At 43.7% G+C, this 20,387-nt stretch overlaps 1 protein-coding gene across 1 annotated transcript in view; it reads right to left on the bottom strand.

Moving 5' to 3' along the window:
* Positions 1–20,156, bottom strand: part of DRGX (dorsal root ganglia homeobox) — a 41,885-nt gene extending 21,729 nt beyond the window's left edge. Inside the window, exons 1-6 of the mRNA XM_067466927.1 lie at positions 19,754–20,156; positions 17,725–17,796; positions 13,981–14,078; positions 12,124–12,225; positions 2,989–3,161; positions 2,454–2,566 (exon numbers count right to left, since the gene is read on the bottom strand). Of these exons, the coding sequence (XP_067323028.1) occupies positions 2,454–2,566; positions 2,989–3,161; positions 12,124–12,225; positions 13,981–14,078; positions 17,725–17,758 (520 nt within the window). The 5' untranslated portion in view covers positions 17,759–17,796; positions 19,754–20,156. The remainder of the gene's footprint in view (positions 1–2,453; positions 2,567–2,988; positions 3,162–12,123; positions 12,226–13,980; positions 14,079–17,724; positions 17,797–19,753) is intronic.
* Between the last annotated feature and the right edge of the window lie 231 nt (positions 20,157–20,387).

The raw sequence follows: 20,387 nt of genomic DNA, 5'->3' as shown, positions 1-20,387 counted from the left end.
GGTATGCAATGACAAATTAAAGCCATCAGGTAAAATACATAAGCATCAAGGTTTTTTTTCAGGAACAAAATCACTGCAAACTACAGAATTAACAGGCAGCAAACTAAGAAAAATCCAGACCCCGCTTTATAATGAGGATATAAACCTTCAAACACAGAACCTGTTTGTGCAATATGCTTCTTTGGACTCTACAGAACATGTTCCAGCTGTACTCCAGGAGGAGGGGGCGAGAACAGTCTGTTTAGTAAGCCTTGCATATGCTGATTTATTATCAGTAAATGTTTGATTCGTGGAAAGTGGGTCATGAATGTAAAATGTTTAAGAAGTTACATGTATTAGGAATTGGTAAACAGGTACCAAAGGTGCTTATGGTTCAGCCTCGTCTTGGAGAAAAGTGACCAGTGGGGTGCCGCAGGGTCTGTCCTGGATCCAGTGCTATTCAACATCAATTACTTGGACAATGGAATAGAGGGCCTGCTTATGAAATTTGTGGATGACACTAAATTGGGAGGACAGTGAATATTCCAAAAAAATAAAAGATCAGAATCCAAATTGACCTTAACAGATTAGAGAAAAATGACCAAAATGACTAAAGATCTGGAAACCAAACACTATGAGGGGCATCTTAGAGAATTGGGTATGTTTAGCTCAGAAAAAAAGAATGATAAGAGGGGAAATGATAGCCACATTTAAATATGTCATATTGAGGGAAGGGCAAGCTTGTTTTCTGTAGATCTGGAGACTAGGGCATCCAGCAATGGATTCAAATTGCAATAAAAAAGATTCCACCTAATCATTAAGAGGAACTTCCTGACAGTAAGAGCTGCTTGGCAATGGAATATGCTGCCTTGGGAGTGTGATGGAGTCTCCTCTGTAGGTTTATAAGCATTGGCTAGATGGCCATCTGTAGGGAGAACTGTGCTTATATTTCCCTGCATGACAAGAGATTGGACTGATAGCCCTTGTGATCTATATTTCTATGAAAAGAGGGGGGAATGAAGATAAAGAGAAATGGCATATATCATAGAATTGTATTAATTAGGTAGAACAAGCTCTGAAAATGAACTGGGTGGTTTGGCAACAGCATAGGTCTGTTTAGAAAAGAAAGTGGCAGAAATCAGTGGTTTGCCAAGGAATTATTTATTTTGTTGACATTTTTATATACTACTACGCTTCTCCCACCTTTCCAGGGTGGTTAATATGAAAGTTGTGGATTTCAGGCCCAGGCAATGTGTGCCTGGGCCTGAAATCACACACAAAATGATATTATGACTTAACATGACTGTCTGTTTTTCAGTCCAAGTTTAACTGTTTAACTTGACCTCTAAGGCTGCAGATGTGTTTGGATACTTAATTGGCCCTGGTATTAGCACAAGCCTGTGTTTAGTCATGCAGAAGTACAGTGGGCCCATGCATATATGCGGCCATGTTATGCAGTTTCAGTTATACATGAAGATCCCTTCCAAGGACAAAGATGACAGTAATGTTGGACCAAGCTGACTGTGCTTAGTTCCTGAAAGCAGCTACCTCTCAATTGCCATACACCTTTCTCTGCCAAGAAAAAAAAAATCTATCTCTTTCCTCTGCAGAAAGAAGTGACAGAATCCATATGCATTTTTCTCCTCAGAAATAGAAGTCTGTCTCCTTTCTTGGCAGACAGAAACACAGACAAGCTTCACTTGTTTCTGTTCACCGAAAAAAATAGCCTGACTCCTTACTCCGTGCACAGAAACACTGTTGCGCTTTGGTTACTTCTCTAAAGAGGAAAGAGATGGACTCCTTTCTTAGAGGACCAAAGCATAGCCAGACCAGGATTGCTTTTCCATGCAGGGAAAAGAGAGAGGCTCCTTTCTTGTTGGAGAAAGATGTATGGTGGACTGTCTTAAATTGAATGTACATAAGTGTTTTAGTTGATGTTTTAATTGTGATATTTTACTTGTATACAGCTGGCATCTAATGGCTGCCTTTTGTAAGCTACCCTGATTTGGCACCCAGGGAAGGGGTTTGCTTTCAAAACTCGATGCAGACAAACTGCACCCCAGCAAGTGAACCTTCGACTACTCTCCTGTCCAAAGGGCAGCAAGTGAGTGCAGGAGGAAGGTGGTATTTTAATTGTACAGAGTTTTCAACTTTCAGTAGCATCTTGACCAATGGGAAAGGTTTCAGATATTAAATGAAAATCTGATTATGTGTAGGATCTTGGAACATGTGGGCCTACTATATAGCACTGTTTTCACTGTTCTAATTCATGCAAGACTACAGCAAAATCCAGCTAAATTTAATCATAAAACCAAAATGGAAAAAATATATTTAAATAGTACCAGTTTCACCACCATGCCAAATATTTCTAGCCACCCCTAGCTCATATTTGGCTCCAAAATGGAAATAATAAAACCACTGAATGTAACCCTCTACTGCTGCCCAAGACAATGGTCAACAAATGAGTTCCTTACCTTTAAGCGATGCAACTTGTGACAGTGCTTGGGCATAAGTAGTTGTGTTTAGAAGAGTTCCTGGTAGGCATGATGAGAAAAAGGGACCAGAAGGGGCAACCGCTCTGTTCAGGCTGAAGGGGGGGGGGGGGGGACAGTAAGCAAACACTTATGTTACATTCTGGCCCATTAGTAAAGTTCTTTAAGGAAAAGGTTTTTTTTTTTCTCATGTAGGCCCCTTCCACACTGCTATATAGAATCCACATTGAACTGCATTACATGGCAGTGTGGACTCTTATAACCCAGTTCAAAGCATATGCTGTAGATTATCTGCTTTGACATTATGGTTTATATGGCTGTGTGGAAGGGCCAGTTATTCAGTTTTATAATAATGGTGTGAGACTGATCGGCATCAATCACTTCTGAATTATCAATTATAGTCTCTACAAATTGTGCCCCCCCCCCGACCCCACCAAAAAAAAACCTTGCCTGTTTATGTGGATTTCAATCCCTTCACAAACTGCTCTGTATAAACTGTCTTATCCCAACAGCTCACCTTTGTTGAATCTCCAAACTCTCCTTCTTATTCTTTGTTTGATCAACTGGAGAAGGAGAATTTAAATTCAATCCAGGAGGGGTAACTTCAGCCATTGCCTCCTTAGGCCCTTCCTGCTCAGATGCCCCTCTTTCAGTTTTTCTCCATTTAGCCCTTCTGTTCTGGAACCAGACCTGAATTAGGAAGAAGAGTGTCAATGGACTGCTTTGCTTCAACATAAAAGATTCATTATGTGTGTATATGTTCCCTTCTTTCCCTTGGTGCATCAATTCTATGATATCCTTGAAACCATAAGAAAGCATCATTTTCTACACGTGGAAACTAAACTGTGTTCCAATCTTTCTTTTTTGGGCCCTTCTACACTGACACTATAAAGCAGATTGGAACTGTTTGGGAAATAACCACTTTCATTGTGCAGGTGACTAGACTGATAAATCTGAAAATAGTTTAAGGCCAGGACAGATTACATATGGAACCTGGCCTCAGATCACTTTGTGGGATCCCCCCCCCCCCATTTATGCACACCAACATTCCAAAGGCATGGGAGATGGGGAAAAGGGGGGAAATGAGTAAGGGATGGTGGTAATTATTCCTGCCAGGGGGTCAATTGGCCCCTTACTAACCAGTCAGGCCCTTGAGGTATTTTTCAGTACCCCTTTTCAGCAGTCCACGTTCTAAATTTTACAAAGCATATTGGCAAAGGTGGGCATCTGCCACATGTTCTGCATTCTGTGGAGCTGAGTTTGCCCTGGGATATATTAGGATCCGCTGCACCACATTAAAAGAGTATACATTGTATACTCTTTTAATCCATAGTGCATTTTGTGGCTGCTACAGTTTCAAGTTAGCTTGGAGCCATATTAAATGGTGAGTGTAGATAGGGCTTTCCTTTCTTCCTTTCTCAGGCAAGCATTGCCCAGCGTTGCTAAGAGCATAGAAAATGGGAAATAAAAAATGGTACGAATACTTAGCAGACTGTACGCTGCAGGACTATATTACTGAAAGGAGAACTAAACATAGGAATGGATATGCTAAGGAGAACTGTTACTCAAAATGAAAAGAGCTGACAGTCAGAGTAAAGGGGAAAAGAAAATACAAGGAACTCAAACAGACAATCTTAATGATCAAACAAATAAAATAATATTTAAAAGAGAGGTACAACTGTTCCCGGAAGGAGGGATTGCATGAGAGAGGCAAGGGGAAAAACAGATAGATATAAGTAGTAGACAAGTATAGAAATGGAAAGATTAAGATAGATTACACCAGAAGAGTGTATCTCTTTCCTTTTTTCTTTCTGTAATGTTAATGTGAACTGTTATATTCTACTTACATAATCTAATAAATATTATTTTAAAGACCTTATGCAAGGAAGCACATGATTTTTATTAATGTACACATAACTCCTATAGATTTATGCAACATATATGCATTTTTAAAAACGTATTGTATCTCTCATAAACAGTGGCAGCTTGCCCAATGTGAGCACCTTGAAACATTAGACAAAATGTTAAAGACTTTTTAATAGCCTAAAATATAATAGAGGTTCCAATACCATTACTATATAAAACTAAAATGTACGTTGTGTCACTATTTAAACAAATAATAATAATGTTGAGGGTAGTTTATATTGACCAATATAATAACTCTGTAAAAAGTAATTCTGATTCAAGTTATGTGATACCAATACATCCTTTATACAGGCCTGGATCTTTATTATAGGACCTCCAGTATTATATTATTGAATATTAATAACTGTAATACTAAAGGAGAGAACTATTGGTTTTTAATCTTAATTGTGGGTTTGCCATAGATACATTTCATTAGCCCAGTTGAAGAAACAGAATACTGAACAGAGTCATTTGGTGTGCACCTGAGGGCTCTTCCACACAGTTATATAACCCAGCATATCAAGGCAGAAAATTCCACAATATCTGCTTTGAACTGGGATATCTGAGTCCACACTGCCATATATTCCACTTCAGATCAGAAAATGTGGGATTTTATTCAGCTGTGTAGAAGGGGCCTGAGACTTCAGTTGCCCAAGTGCCCTGTAATTTATAAACAATAAACACATTAAAGAATTAAAGGGGGTCATAGTTCATCACAAAAAGACTTGCAACCTTCCTTCTCTTCCCTCTTGAATCCAGTAGACTGAATGTTGGCTGACTTTCTATTGTTTAACTATATTTTTTGTATGTTTAGTTCCATGAATTTTAAGCTGTATTTGTTTACCTTGTATACATCACTTTGAATCCTAAAGCTAGGACGAAGACAAAATGAAACAAACCAAAAGGCTCGTACCACTTGAAGACCTCTTGCTGAACAAACAAATTCTCCACCCATGCTATTCCAAGAAAGCCCTGCCATTTTCTTATTTCATTGGCATAATCAAGCCACCACGGAAACATATGCTGTGTTTTCTTGAATGCTAATCCTTTTTTCCTGGTGTTTTCCTGTTTCACTGGGGAGTTTTAGACTAGCATATAATGCTGTGTAGAGTCGCATTAGCCTGTGTGCATCCACAAAATGCATGAAGGCTGGTGCGAGTTAACCTGGGGTAAGCTGTTTACTGCATCTGCAGCCCTCATTAAAAAAAAACACACACACACAGATCTTGGACTTTCCCGTATGTTGGGACAGTAGGGACAACCATCCTGGATTCCTATGCAGAATTCAGGAATGTTACCACGGTTCTTGCATGCTCTCAGACAGCCTGGGGAGGTGGGGTGGCTGCCCCCCATCCCCACTGCAACCAATCCCCCTCCCCAAGACAAAATCACTGCTTATCAGAGCTCCATGGTCTTTACTTCTTGGCATGTCCCATCTGACTGAACAAAGCAACTTGGGAGATGGGAGGTCCCTCTGCTCTTCTCAAGATGCTCAGCTCAGTCACATGGCAGTAAACTAGGAAGTAGAGAGCACAAAGCTTTGCTGTGTAGTGACTTTCTGGGCACTTCCACACAGCCATATAACCCAGAATATCAAGGCAGATAATCCACAAGATCTGATTTGAACTGGAATGTTTGAGTACACATTGCCACATAATCCAGTTCAATGTGGATTTTATAGAGCTGTGTAGAAGGGGCCTCTGCCTTTTGATGGGGACAGGATTCAGGCACTGGGCAGGGTTAGAATTCTGCCCCATTCCCAGCCAAGCTAAAACCTTAACAGAACCCCGATCTAGGCATAATGAATCTCCAAAATTGTAGTTTTCATGCCTGTTGGAGCTGCATTATGTGCCTGTGTAGAACCATCCACTGACTCTGGCAGAGAAAATGAGGGTGTTTCTATACTGATCTTATAGCACAATTGGACACCAACTTGGTCTGCAGTAGCCACATAACATATGCCACCAATGCATGCTGCAATGTGCATTAAAGATGATACAGTGCTTTTCAAAACATCCCAGGAGAGTGTGAATTCTGACAAAAAATGTGCTGTAACAGATGCCAGGGTATCCAAGATTCTGGGCAAAATCAGCTTTGCAAAATTTGGAGCACATTATAGCCCCCTGTCTCTGTTGAAGCACAGTAAAAAAGTATTTAAGAACACAAAGCCATAGCTGGGCAGCAGGGGATTAATTAACCCCCTAGAGGGGTCACTGAGTATTTCTGCCCTCAATAGTCATTTTCCCTCCATTATTTCACCCCCTTATGCCTCTGGTGTACTGATATGCATTTCTACAGAAAGGTGGGGGTGGGGGTGGACAATGGTTTGAGGCCAGGTTTCATGGTAAATGTAATCACTTTCCCAGGCTCAAACCAGTTCCAGGCATTGCCATCTGACAATCTATGCAGCAAAACCAGTTCCTTTTCAACCAGTTCCAAGCTTGATTACAGTGTCTGTGTAGAAGTGCCCTGAGAGAACGACCTTTAATAAATTTTAACAACCTAAATTGATTATTTAAAGTATAGCATTAACTTCACTGTTAATCAGGAAATCCATGGGATTCAGTCACGTTAGGGGGGAAATCTAACGAATCAAGAATTAAGCAAATTAATTGGCAAACTGTTCCTGACTTACATTTTGCCCATTCTGAGGATAGTTGTGAAGAATTCTGAGTGATAAATGGTAAGAAACAGAATATTGATACAAATTTGAAAAGAGACTCCCAATCATTTGTTTGGTTTTTTGTCCATATAGATTAAGGGTACTGCTCAAAGAAAATTGAAATTACTTGACAAGGTTAGTGGTTGATTTCTCTGTGTAGTGTCTTAATGCAGATACTAAATTATTCCACAAGCATACCGCATGTTCAGCCTTTTAAAAAAAGTGTGTTTTTCTTCTGACAAGCATTGAAATATCCCCAAAGGAGATGGTACAAGACAAAAATTGAAGAAATAATCTCATGTTCACTTCTGTTCCCTCTTTCAAATGCTTAAATTGACAAACCTCAGTGCCTAACATGGTGGTATTCCTAGTACATTGTTGACGTATTTGTATCTACATATAATATATTGTCTAGCAGTGCTTCTCAACCTGTGTGTCCCCTGGGAGTTTTGGTCTACAACTCCCAGAATCCCAGCCAGTTTAGCAGCTATTAGCATTTCTGGGAGTTGAAGGCCAAAACATCTGGTAACCCACAGGTTGAGAACCACTATCTAAGGTATTTTTTCCAAATGTTTACACATAACTTACCTGAAATCTAAGGAGAGAGTGTACAAGACTGATGAAATTTGGTAAACTCAGTACTTGTCCTCGATCTGTCTGATCTTACATATGAGGAGAGATGTGATATGAAACTCTGTGGCAAAAAGTTTAGCCACTCCTTGTGGTGAATTAGATAGTAATATAAAATTATATTAGTTCTGCCATCTGAACGCCACCTTTACATCATTTCGTGACTGGATGTCTGCAGTATCATTTTAAGACACATAGATCAGTCAGTTCCAGTTCTCATAAAAAAGTTCTGAAGAGAAGAAGTTTGTGACCCCTAGGTTTAAACTGTGGTGCTATTAATACCGAGATCATGGATTTAATCCTACAGATACAAAAAAAAATGCTCACCTTTATTTTTCTACCTTTACTTGCTTCATGTACGACTTCAAAATGAAATTCCTTTCCATTATGCCTTTTCTAATGTGCATTAGCTAAGTCTTTTATTTTCAAATTGCCTTTAAAAAGTGTTCCTGAATGAATGAATAGTTTTTCTCACATTCAATCAGATTTTGACAATTTGTTTATTAAATATTTCATTTCTATTCTACCTCTCTTGTGATGCTAGAATCCACACATACCACTAAAATACCAAAGTTTGCAACCATTGCTACCTCTGAGTCAATAACATGAATTACGATTTTCTATTTTCCTCTCTGAATAAATGGGACAGACTCCTAAGTTAGGAGCAAGTTCTAGATTTCTCATGTTAGATATTAAGCTCTAGAACTAGAAGATTCCACAATTCCTTATTTCATGCTAACATTTTCTATGCACTTGTTAGATAACAATCTGCAGGAGAAAGAACATGGCAGAGACCATTATTCTTGCAAGAGTGGAAACAGCCATTCCTCTACTAAAATATAGATTTCAGAAAATATGTCAATAAATATGTTCTCTTTAATTTACAAGAATATAAACATGATCACGGTAAGGCTTTACCACAATGTATCAAATTGAAATGTTTCCTTTATCAATTGAATTTATAGTCTAAAACTTTGCATGCCAGTTACATTCATATGTTGCTGCAGTTTATAGAACAATCCTTTCCATTATTCGCAACAATTCTATTAATTTGTGTGGCCTTGGGAATTTATTCTATCTCAGAACCGAGTTTAGAATGGTTTCAATTTGAACATGTTCAGCTCCATTCACATTAGTCGAATAAGGCAACTAAATCCCAACTACTTTAATTTAATTGGGTTGCAATGAATGAATCCACAATTCTACTATGTCCCAATACCAGGATTTTCTCTGACTAGAAGCAAATTAGAACATGACTGGGCTGTCCATTATTTTAAATAGAACTACTTTGGCTTAACCGTGTCAAAGATGTTATTATGGTTATAGAAAATCTGGCTTGTGGCTATTGATAAAAAATACACAGTTTAAAAGATTATAGTATGCTGTGTATTGTTGTTTGTATTATTGTTCCATTTTTGTTTAGCATGCGTTTAATTGAATGTATCAGCAAAGGCTGAATGGTGATTTTATCTGCATTCTAAATTTAGGAGAGCTAAATGCAAAGCCAATTGCAGACACTTCCTTGTATCTTAATTGAATGAAGGTCACAGCTATAACAACATTTAATTGAGCTATTTTTCATTATCATATTTTAATGACTTTGCAATGACAGTATGCCAGCTTCTGAAGAAAGAGCCTGATGAAGTCGTTTATTTCCCTATTTAGTTTTTGTTTGACAACATCATCTTCGATTAAGATATGTCTTCCCACCACATTAATCATATTTGAATGAGCAAGGGGCAGAAATGTAAACATGATTCCCTTCCCCTATTTCCCCATGTCCCAGCATGAAAGCAAACCTTAGCATCTATTGTCTGCTTGCACAATAGCCCACAACAAGGCTAAACACTCTAATTGTTACCACCCCTATCTCACCCTTGCACCTTTCAGGGAGAAGTTATGATCTTCCACTTCTCAATGCTCAATAATTGTCCCATTTATCTCAATTTGCAGTGCAGTCTTTAGGCACCAATTGCTAAAATGGTGGGAGGGAAACCCCAAGCCATCACCTCCACTGTACTGGCAAAAGGGAGATTTGAATGTCCAAATAATAATAACCAGTTTAATTTCCCTGCACATGACCAATGATTCATGTTCAGATTTAATAATCAAGGTTGCATAATCTGATTATGGAAGAAATAATTTGTTTACAATCTCCAATTTACTGCAGCGAATTCCATTATCTTTCCGTGGCCATTGGGTTTTAAGAGATACTAACATGACCGGGGGAAGTGGGGAAGCATTTTCTACAATTAGATTTTTGCATAGTCTTAACCCTGAGCACCTACATAAAAAGAAGACAGAAACAACAGGCAAGAAAAGCCCCATAAATAACACACGAGAGCTGGGAGGAAGGTTGACTGTTATTGCTATGCAGAGTATGTATTGGGCAGTAACACCCAGCACCTGGTTTGTGCTTTTGAATTTTGATCTCACAAATAAACCCTTAACATACTCTCTACTTACTGAGGGAGCATTTAAAGATACATTGAAGTAGGAGGACTGGCTGTACTTTAAAGACAGCCAGGGAAATTCTATCCATCAAAGAGAGAAGGATCTCTTCCATGAACAGAAAGTAGGAAGATGGGGGATTAATGTGTTGTCACAGCACTTTGTTGCTGTGAGTTTTCCAGGCTGCATGGCCATGTTCCAGAAGCATTCTCTCCTTGATGAACCAACCTGGACACAGCATATTATTTGGTAACACAGAAATGCTGAACCACTCTAACAACCACCATGTCAGACTACACAGAGAAGCCACTGAAATCCAATTTCAACAGAAAAGAAGAAACTATGAAAATGAACAAAATCTGGCTACCAGTATTGAAAAACTCTAAAATCAGGACAGTAAGTAAAAAATAACAATCAAAAACAGGGGATATTCCAGACAAGAATCAATCAGGGCCAGCTAATCACCTCCCAACAAAGGATTCCCCAGGCAGGAAGCAGACAAGCTTTGAAGCTGCAAGGCTATTCAATACTAATCATGATGATCAATTGCAACATTCACACTTGCCTCAAATAGACAAGAGTTCTTTCTCCCACCCTGGACATTCCACAGATATACAGTATAAACCTCACTTGCCTAGTCTCCAACAGACCTCACAACCTCTGATACCTGCCATAGATGTGGGTGAAATGTCAGGAGATAATGCTTCTGGAGCATGGCCATACAGCCTGGAAAACTCACAGCAACCCAGAGTAGGGATTCTTGGATGATTTCAGTGAGAGAAATAGGAAAATATGTACCCTCTGCATAGATACTTATTCTGATTTCTGAAAATTGCACATCATAACATAGCTTGTGAGCATATGCTAAAGCTGAAATAGTGACAGTAGTGCCCAACGTAAGTAGGTATAAGAATAAGTCTTTTAAAAAAACAGGACTTTCTTTACATGTTGCTGCCTCTCAGCTGCACCTGAATCATCAGACCCAGTGAATGGGGAAAGAAGCTAAGCACTGAGGAATGGGCACTAAAGCAGCACTCCCCCAGAGTTTCAACTCTATCCACATATCATAAAAGCTGTGATCCTTAAGGCAGCCCTGTGGCCATTCAATCGGGTGAATGGTTCCAATTTCCAGTTCAACTGGAACAGAAGGGAATAGGCTGCAAGGACAAAACTAAGACCTTTAAAATCAATTGCTTTCTGATATACCAAGTACTCATGCCCATAAACAGCTGAGGGGAATCACATTAATGGTACACTAAAGTAATGCAAAATGCAGCCCTAAGAACTGTTTAAAAGCTGCTCACTAAACTTTTCTAGTTTTTAATACAATTACATAAGTTATACATTCCAGTTTGCTTATAATCTCATTAACAGCCTTTGCACACACTGTCCAAAACCCTGGAAAGTAAATCTAGATAACTTCTTAAGGATCCAAATGTTGTTCTTTGTATCTCTGTAGGTAAAAGCATTAGAAATTTCCCCCAAGGAAAGTGGATCCATTCACTTCAGTGAGGTTTGCATAGTGCGGGAGAGGAGCGCTGGCCCCTGTTCTGAGGTAGTCAATTTCATTGGGCAGCAATTTTGCAGAAGATGGGAGCTGGCTGGGAGAGTCTCATCCATTCTCAGCATCCCCACCCTTCCCCCTCCCCCCTTCAAAGGCAGGAAATGGATGTGCATTGATGTAATTTAGTACCTTAGAGACACGGACAAATTAGTGTAGAACATTATCACTGGTTAATTATGAATGACCGATTAATCAACCTAATCTAATATTCCACATTATGTTGATGTTATTAAAGTGCATCATGAAAATGACAGATTGGCTTCATTTGCTTTCTTTGGCCAAATGTGCAAATGGGTCCTCCTCACAGGCAGTACCCAGTGAATTGAATGATGTCAAAAAGCACCGAGTGGGGAGAGAAAAAGCGGGGGGGGGGGGGGGAGGAGAGAGAGATATGCTGCTGATAGAAAGCATTTCTCTTGCTAGGGCAAATTATTGTTTACCTGGACTCGAGCTTCAGTAAGGTTGATTTTCATGGCTAGCTCCTCTCGAGTGAACACATCTGGATAGTGAGTTTGCGCAAAAACGGTTTCTAGAGCTTCCAGCTAGTGAAAGACAAGAAGTTACATCAGTGAGAGGAGGAGGGAAGCATGAGGGTTGGGACTGATTTGAAACCTAAGAAATCTTTTCAGAGCTTTTGTCCAACAGAAGGAAACGATACAGTTCACCTAAAATAGGGGTGTCAAACCCTTTTTCGTTGAGGGCCACATCAAAAGGCTGTTGTATCCATGGACAGAGTAATCGAATCAAAGAGTTGGAAGAGATCACATGGGCCATCTACTGCAATCTGGACCCCCCCCCCCCGGGATAATGGGTTAAACCTTTGTGCTGGCAGGACTGCTGACCAAAAGGTCTGCTGTTTGAATGCGGAGAGCAGACTGAGCTCTCTGTATTCAGCTCCACTCCCCATACAGGGACATGAGAGGAGCCTCCCACAAGGATGGTAAACATTAAACATCCAGGCGTCTCCTGCGCAATGTCCTTGCAGACAGCCAATTCTCTCATACCCGAAGCAACTTGCAGTTTTCAAGGCATTCCTGACATGGAAAAAAAAACTAATCTTACCCCCTGCCATGAAGGAAAAGCACAAAGTATTCCTGACAGATGGCCATCTAGCTTCTGTTTAAAAGTTTCCAAGGTAGGAGCTTCCTCAACAGTGAACTGAAGCAGAGAGTTCCACTGTTGAGTGGCTCCTACTGTCCTAATAGTCAAGTGGAAACTCCTTTCCTGTAATTTGAATCTGTGGGTACAGTAGGCCAACTAATTTTTCTACAGTGTTTGGTGCTCAATGAGTAGCTAGAGATAGTACAGGGCTGAGGGATTCCTTCCCCACATCCGTATGCATGTTCCTGAAAGGGCTCTGTCTTTCCTCCCTGTCTTCTCCCCCTTTGAAGATGTAGCAATGAAATCTCTGTGAGACAACTTCCTTTTTAAACGTATTTTTATGGCCCTGGGCTAGCCATGTGGCCATTCTCCTTGTCTCTTCTGCTTCTTCTTCCTTCCAGTGAGGACACGTTTTACCTCTCTCTTTAGGCAAAATATAGCTGCATTGACTTTTAGACTTTTTATCCTTCTACCTTCTTCAGAAGATGAGATTCATTATGCTAGTGAGCTCTAAGACCTTTTCTATCTAGAATGTATTCCTTTTACTTCAATAAATATTTTTGAACCTAAATCTCTGACTCTGCAATCCTGTGCCATCTTGAGGAAGAGAAGCTTATCCCAGCTCATCACATGTAAGTTTCTGCTGGTTATGAAGTTTACTTCTGGTACTCTGCTATATTTGTGGTGGAATCGCCCCAACCGGGTGTTGTCTTTGAGCCTAACTGTTCTGATTCACCAACAACAGGAGTCCTCAAACTGCGGCCCTCCAGCTGTTTGGGCCTTAAACTCCCAGAATTTCTGACAATTGAACAAGCTCATTAGGGCTTCTGGGAGTTGGAGGCCCAAACTGCTGGAGGGCCACAGTTTGAGGATGCCTGCCCAACAAAACCCACTATCCTGACTGAACAGGCCAAACTGCAGCCTTGCAGATGTTGCTGTATCACGACTCCCATCAGGACTAGTTGTGATGTCTAATGAGGAATGCGGGAATTGTAGTCCAGCGTCTGGGAGACCACATAAAAGGGCACTGCGATTCAGATTCGGACCTTGAGTTTGACACATGCGAGGGAAAGGCTGGTCGGGTGGTCTCCCAACATCCAAATCCCCGCAGGCGCGCGCTCGACTCAAGGTCAGGCTTCGGCCTGCTCTGGACTCGAGGGCACTGACAGAGAGGGAGGGAGGGGAGGAGGGAATACCTGCTGCAGGGTGAAGGTAGTTCTGTTCCGGCGCTGCTTGCGACGTAGGAAGCCGTCGTCGAAATCCGCCGCGGAGGGGCCTCCGAAGGGCGTGGCACCTGTGGGTGGGGAGGGGAGGGAGCGAGAGGCGTCTTCTGAGGGCCTCGGGGCACGAGCCCGGGACCCGCGTGGCCACTCACGAGAGCGCCAACGCGCATGCGCCCAGGGAGGAGCGCGTGCGGAAAAGGGCTCGCCCCGGCCTTCCTTCTTGAGCAGGTGCCTCTTTTTCCCTGAACCACGGGCCGAGTGAATTGGGGTGAACAACAACGTGCAAGGGCTCTTTAAATGAACTGCGCGAGGGAGGAGAGCCCTTCGAGGGGGACTGAGGGCCCTTCCACACAGCCCTATACCCAAGAAAATCAAGGCAGAAAATCCCACGTTATCTGAGTGTGGATTCAGATAACCCAGGGCCCTTCCACACAGCCCTAGATCCCAGGATATCAAGGCAGAAAATCCCACAATATCTGCTTTGAAGTGGGGTCCTTCCATACAGCCCTATATCCCAGAATATCAAGACAAAATTCCCACATTATCTTGAGTGTGGGCTCAGACAACCCAGTTCAAAGCAGATATTGTGGGATTTCCTGCCTTGATATTCTGGGATATAGGGCTGTGTGGAAGGACCCTGGGTTATCTGAATCCACACTCAAATAATGTAGGATTTTCTGCCTTGGTATTCTGGGATATAGGGCTGTGTGGAAGCCCAGCCGCCGCCCCCCGCCCCCCTAAATTAAGAGCACATATAGTGGGATTTTCTGCCTTGACATTCTGGGATATTGGGCTGTGTGGAAGGTCCCGATTTATAGAGGAGAGCCCAGCCTTGAAAAGTTCCCACTCTCCTCTTCTTCCAACCCGCAGCCCCGTCAAATAGCAGCAGCCCGATTTTAACGCCTGTGCCCATTGCACCATGGCCTCCAGCAGCAGGCACGTTTCACAGTTGCTTCTTTCCTCCTCCATCCCTTCCACACTGCCCTATAACCCAGAATATCAAGGCAGATAATCCACAATACCTGCTTTGAAGTGGGTTATCTGAGTCCACACTGCTATATAAACCAGTTCAAAGCAGATAATGTGGGATTTTATACAGCTGGAAGGGGTCTCAGGGGCTTTCCTCGCAGCCCTTTATTTATCTCAGAATATCAAGGCAGAAAATCCCACAATATCAGCTTTGAACTGGGTTATGAGTCCACAGTCAGGTAATGTGGAATTTTCTACCTTGATATCCTGGGATATTGGGCTGTGTGGAAGGGTCCTGATTTGTAGAGAAGAGCCCAGCCTTGAAAAGCTCCCACTGTCCTCCTCTTCCAATTCCCTGCCAGGTCAAATAGCAGCAGCCCGAGTTGCAGGCACGTTTCACAGTTGCTTCTTTCCTCCTGCATCCCTTCCACACAGCCCTATAACCCAGAATATCAAGGCAGATAATATACAAGGTCTGCTTTGAACTGGGTTATCTGAGTCCACACTGCTATATAAACCATTTCAAAGCAGATGATGTGGTATTTTATACAGCTGGAAGGTGCCCCAGGGCCCTTCCACACAGCGCTCTATCCCAGAATATCATGGCAGAAAATCCCACAATATCGGTTATCTGAATCCACACTCAGATAATGTGGGATTTTCTGCCTTGATATCCTGGGATATAGGGCTGTGTGGCAGGGCTACCTATATCCCAGGATCTGGTCCCTGGTTTTCTGTTTATCCAAGGCACTTTCCACACAGCAGAATAAAATCCCACATTATCTGCTTTGAATTGGGTTATATGGCAGTGTGGATAACCAAATTCACAGCAGACATTGTGGGATTTTCTGCCTTGAGGGCCCTTCTACGCAGCCCGATATCCCAGAATATCAAGGCAGAAAATCCCACATCAATATCTGCTTTGAACTGAGTTGTCTCACACTCAAATAATGTGGGATTTTCTGCCTTGATATTCTGGGATATAGAGCTGTGTGGAAGGGCCTCCAGACAGGCCCTATATCCCAGGATCTGATCCCTGGTTTTATGTTTATCCAATGCCCCTTTCACACAGCAGAATAAAATCCCACTTTCCATGCTTTGAACTGGGTTATACGGCAGTGTGGACTCAGATAACCAAATTCACAGCAGATATTGTGGGATTTTCTGCCTTGATATTCTGGGATATAGAGCTGTGTAGAAGGGCCCTTGGCTATATGGCTGTGTGGAAGAGTCCAAAGATAGAAGAAAGGGCTGCTTGCATAGGTAAATTGCACACTCCTCTCTGGGCTTGTTAAAATAAGAACTGAAGCGGAGGATTGTAGCCTTTGAGGTGGAGCCCCTTCTGGATTGTAACACAAAAACTTTCTTTCCAGAGACGAGATGTTGGATATTTTTGTTGCTGATTGGTTTGTTTCGGTTTTAGTTCCTCCCGTGGGATGGCCAGGATTGTAAACATGATGCAGAAGCCGAGGCAGCCCGAAACCAATTCCCATTCCTGGGCCCGAACCCATTACTTCATTGGATTGGATCGATTTAAAGCCTCTGACGCGCGCGCGAGGGGCCTTTTGAAGACCCTCCTAATGGCTGCTTCGCCCAAACCGCTTACGCAGCAACAGCCGCCACGAGACAGACAGATGTCGGAGCCGCGGGCCTGAAGCCACAGATCCGGGTTCTTTTTTTTTACGCGCGTGCCGTGGTTTACTCCTAGGTTTGGTTTGCAGGACAGGACGAATCGCTCTCCTTTTGGATTGCAGACTAAACCTATATATATATTCCAACGTTCGTTACTATTAGAAGTTTTGAATGGGGAAAAAAACGGAGTGGAAGTTACACTGTGTAACGAAATTTGATAAATTGTCTAACCTCTGCTCTTGGCCAAAAATGCGTGTTCGTTTGATTTATTATGCTAGAGCAAGCATGGGGGAACTTGGGCCTTCCCTCTAAATGTTTTGGACTTCAACGCCCATCATTCTTAGCAGCCTCAGACCCCTTCCTTTTCCCCCTCAGCCGCTTAAGCGGCTGAGAGGGAAAAGGAAAGGGCCTGAGGCTGTTAGGAATGGTGGGAGTTGAAGTCCAAAACATCTGTAGGGAAGACCCAAGTTTGCTGCTAGATTCTTATATCGCTCTATTCTTTCTGCAAAGACTCGTTTCTCTAGGGACTACTCGCCCCTTTTCCCGCCTTTTCCGAAGAAGCCGAGACCCTCGAGGGGGCTGCAAGGCTAAGGTGAAGATGCCCACAAAAGGCGGCGCGCGCACTCCCTCGCGCTCTCTGCAAAGCGAGAGCGCGAGGGAGTGCGCGCGCGCGGGCGGGAAACCTGGCCTCCGAATGGTCCTCCGAGTCACCCTTCCTCGAGCGCGAAGGAGACCCATTGACACACATTGGGGGAGGCTGGGTTGCCCTGGGAAGCGCCTCTTCTTCCTTGTTGACGGGCTAAACTCGTTGGCGGAGAGGACGAGCAAGCAACGTCGAAGCGCGACTTTGCAAAGGCGGCGGAGGGATGGAAGATGTATGCTGCTGCCCGAGGGCGACTCCTGCGAGGGGCTCCCCGATTAGAGGCGGAACGGGGCCATCTGTGCAGGCGGGGGGAGGCAGCGAGAGGCAGGCAGGTGGCCAAGGCCCCCGGGAAAAAAGGCCGCGCATACAGCTCCTCTCTCTCCCTTTGCCTCTCTGAAAGGCGCGCCCGCCCCGTCGCACGCGGCGCCAAAGCCCGCTCCTTACTTACGTGTCCGCGCCGTGGCCACACTCACCTTCGAGTTGCGGGGGGCAGTGGAAATAAAACATGACCAGGCCGAGAGGAAAAGTAGCAGAAGAGGAAGCAGCTGGAACAAACAGCGGAGGCTTGTTAGAAATGGGGTCCAAGGGTGGAAAATAAGCTTCACTCAATGCCCCCCAATGGTTTAAACCCTTGTGCTGACAGGGCAGCTGTTTGAATATGGGGAGCGGGGTGAGCTTCCCCCTGTCATTTCCAGCTCCCCATGCGAGGACATGAGAGAAGTCTCCCACAGGATGGTAAAACATCCGGGAGTCCCCGGGCAACGTCCTTGCAGACGGCCAATTATCTCACACCAGAAGCGACTTGCAGTTTCTCAAGTCGCTCCTGACACGAGAAAAAAAACCTAAATGGCCGGATTATAGTATAGAAGTGGGTTAAAACAACTTTCACCAAAGAAGGGCGCGGACTTTGAGTATCTACCCGCAAAATGAGTTTGAGGAGGAGCTGATGAGTCATCTAAAGCTGGATCCACACTGCTTTGCATCCCAGGATCGGGTCCCAGATTATCTGGCAGTGTAGACTCACCTCACTACCTCTGAGAATGCTTGCCATAGATGCAGGCGAAACGTCAGGAGAGAATGCCTCTAGAATATGGCCATACAGCCCGAAAACACCTACAACTACCCAGTGATTCCGGCCATGAAAGCCTTCGGCAATTCATATGATGAAGTTTGAAACAGATAATCTGGGATCTAATCCTGAGATATATATAGGGCAGTCTACAACCCTTCCAGACAGCCATATAACCCAGAAGATCAAGGCAGAAAAACCCACAATATCCACTTTGAACTGTCTTATCTGATGCCACACTGCCATATATTCCAGGGCCCTTCCACCCAGCAGAAGATCAAGGCAGAAAATCCCACAATATCTGCTTGGAACTGGGTTAGCTGAGTCCACACTGCCACATAACCCAGTTCCAAGTAGACCAATAGTTGTTTCAATTATTGAAATGCAATGTATTTTAACTGTGCTATATGTTGCTTCTGTTTTTGCTGGGCTTGGTTCCCATGTAAGCCGCCCCTGAGTTAAATGATAATAAGTTATTATAATAAGTTATAATATATAATAATAGTATTACAAGTTATTATTTGAAACACAACAAGACGTGTCCACAGCAGACAAGATCACTTTGCTGGCTGTTGTATTGGATCACTCGTCGGACACATTATTATTATTATTATTATTTGGGATTTTATACAGCTGTGTGGAAGGGGACATAGATCTCAATCCAAGTATTTCGTTTTTGAAGGGTTCCCTTTTCCACAAGAGGTTAATCTTGTGGGAGGGCGAGAAAAGGGAAGTCCCGTGTCACCCTTCCCGAAGAGAGAAAGCCGCCACCCTCCTCTCCGAGGGCCCTTCCACACAGCCCTAAATCCCAGAATATAAAAATCCCACAATATCTGCTTTGAACCGGGTTAGTTGGGTCCACACTGCCATATATCCCAGTTCAAAGCAGATATTGTGGGATTATGATATTCTGGGATATATGGCAGTGTGGACTCAGATTAACCCAGGGCCCTTCCACACAGCCCTCTATCCCAGAATATCAAGGCAGAAAATCCCACAATATCTGCTTTGAACCGGGTTAGCTGAGTCCACACTGCCATACATCCCAGTTCAAAGAGGATATTGTGAGATGTTGATATTCTGGGATATAGGGCTGTGTGGAAGAGGCCTCGGATCCCTGGGTCCTTCCACACATCCCTCTATCCCAGAATATCAAGGCAGAAAATCCCACAATATCTGCCCTTCCAAACATCCCTATTCTCAGATAATGTGGGATTTTTGTTTTGATATTGGGGGATAGAGGGATGCTTGGAAGGCCTCCCAGTTCAAGGTAGATATTGTGGGATGTTCTGCCTGGATATCCTGGGATAGAGGGCTGTGTGGAAGGGCCCCATCCGAGTCCACACTCAAATATGCTGAGCCTTGATATTCTGAGATAGAGGGCTGTGTGGAAGAACCCTCATTGAAACCACCCACGAATGATGAGTCCCTACCTTAGACAGGGAAGTGGGGCAGGTCCTCCTCCGTCGTGGGCAGCACAACCCCGGGGCCTTGGGCAGATGCTGCTGCTGCTGCTGCTTCCTTGGCGAAGCTGCCTGCACTCCTCTCCAAGCGGCGCGCGCTCCTCGCCGCCCTGCCTTTTATAATCTCACGCGTAATTGGCCCTAATCTGATTATTGCCAGCGCCGTCGACAGTGAGGAACTTGGGATAGGTCTAGTGGGCCTTCCCAATGGCCCACGTGGTGCGCGGAGGGAGGAAGGGCGCGTCATTTCTCAGTCAACCCCAGGAAGGCGAACCAAGCGGGTGGGCAGGGAGGAGGCCCCGTCCCATTCTGAGGATGCTCATCCCCCTCCCCCTCAGGAGGCAGGGGAGGAGGGAGGGGGAGAGGGAGGGGGTCCGGCCTGGGCCTGCCTCGCCGCCGCCTGCCGCTAATGGCCCATTCGGAGGCCCTTCCAGAAGCCGCCTCGCTTTTCCAAAGCGGAGTTTGATTTTGTTCGCAGCGGGGGTTCCCCGGATTGCGCCGCGTTCCCCGCCTCCAAATGAGATGCGCGGGGACCTTTCGCAATTACTTTTTAAAGGGCTTCCGAGACGCGGGCCCGGCCCAAAATGAGCCTTCAGAGCGCCCG

This window comes from Anolis sagrei, chromosome 3, assembly GCF_037176765.1.
Source record: "Anolis sagrei isolate rAnoSag1 chromosome 3, rAnoSag1.mat, whole genome shotgun sequence".
Taxonomy (NCBI): domain Eukaryota; kingdom Metazoa; phylum Chordata; class Lepidosauria; order Squamata; family Dactyloidae; genus Anolis; species Anolis sagrei.
This window is presented reverse-complemented; position numbering and strand designations above follow the sequence as displayed.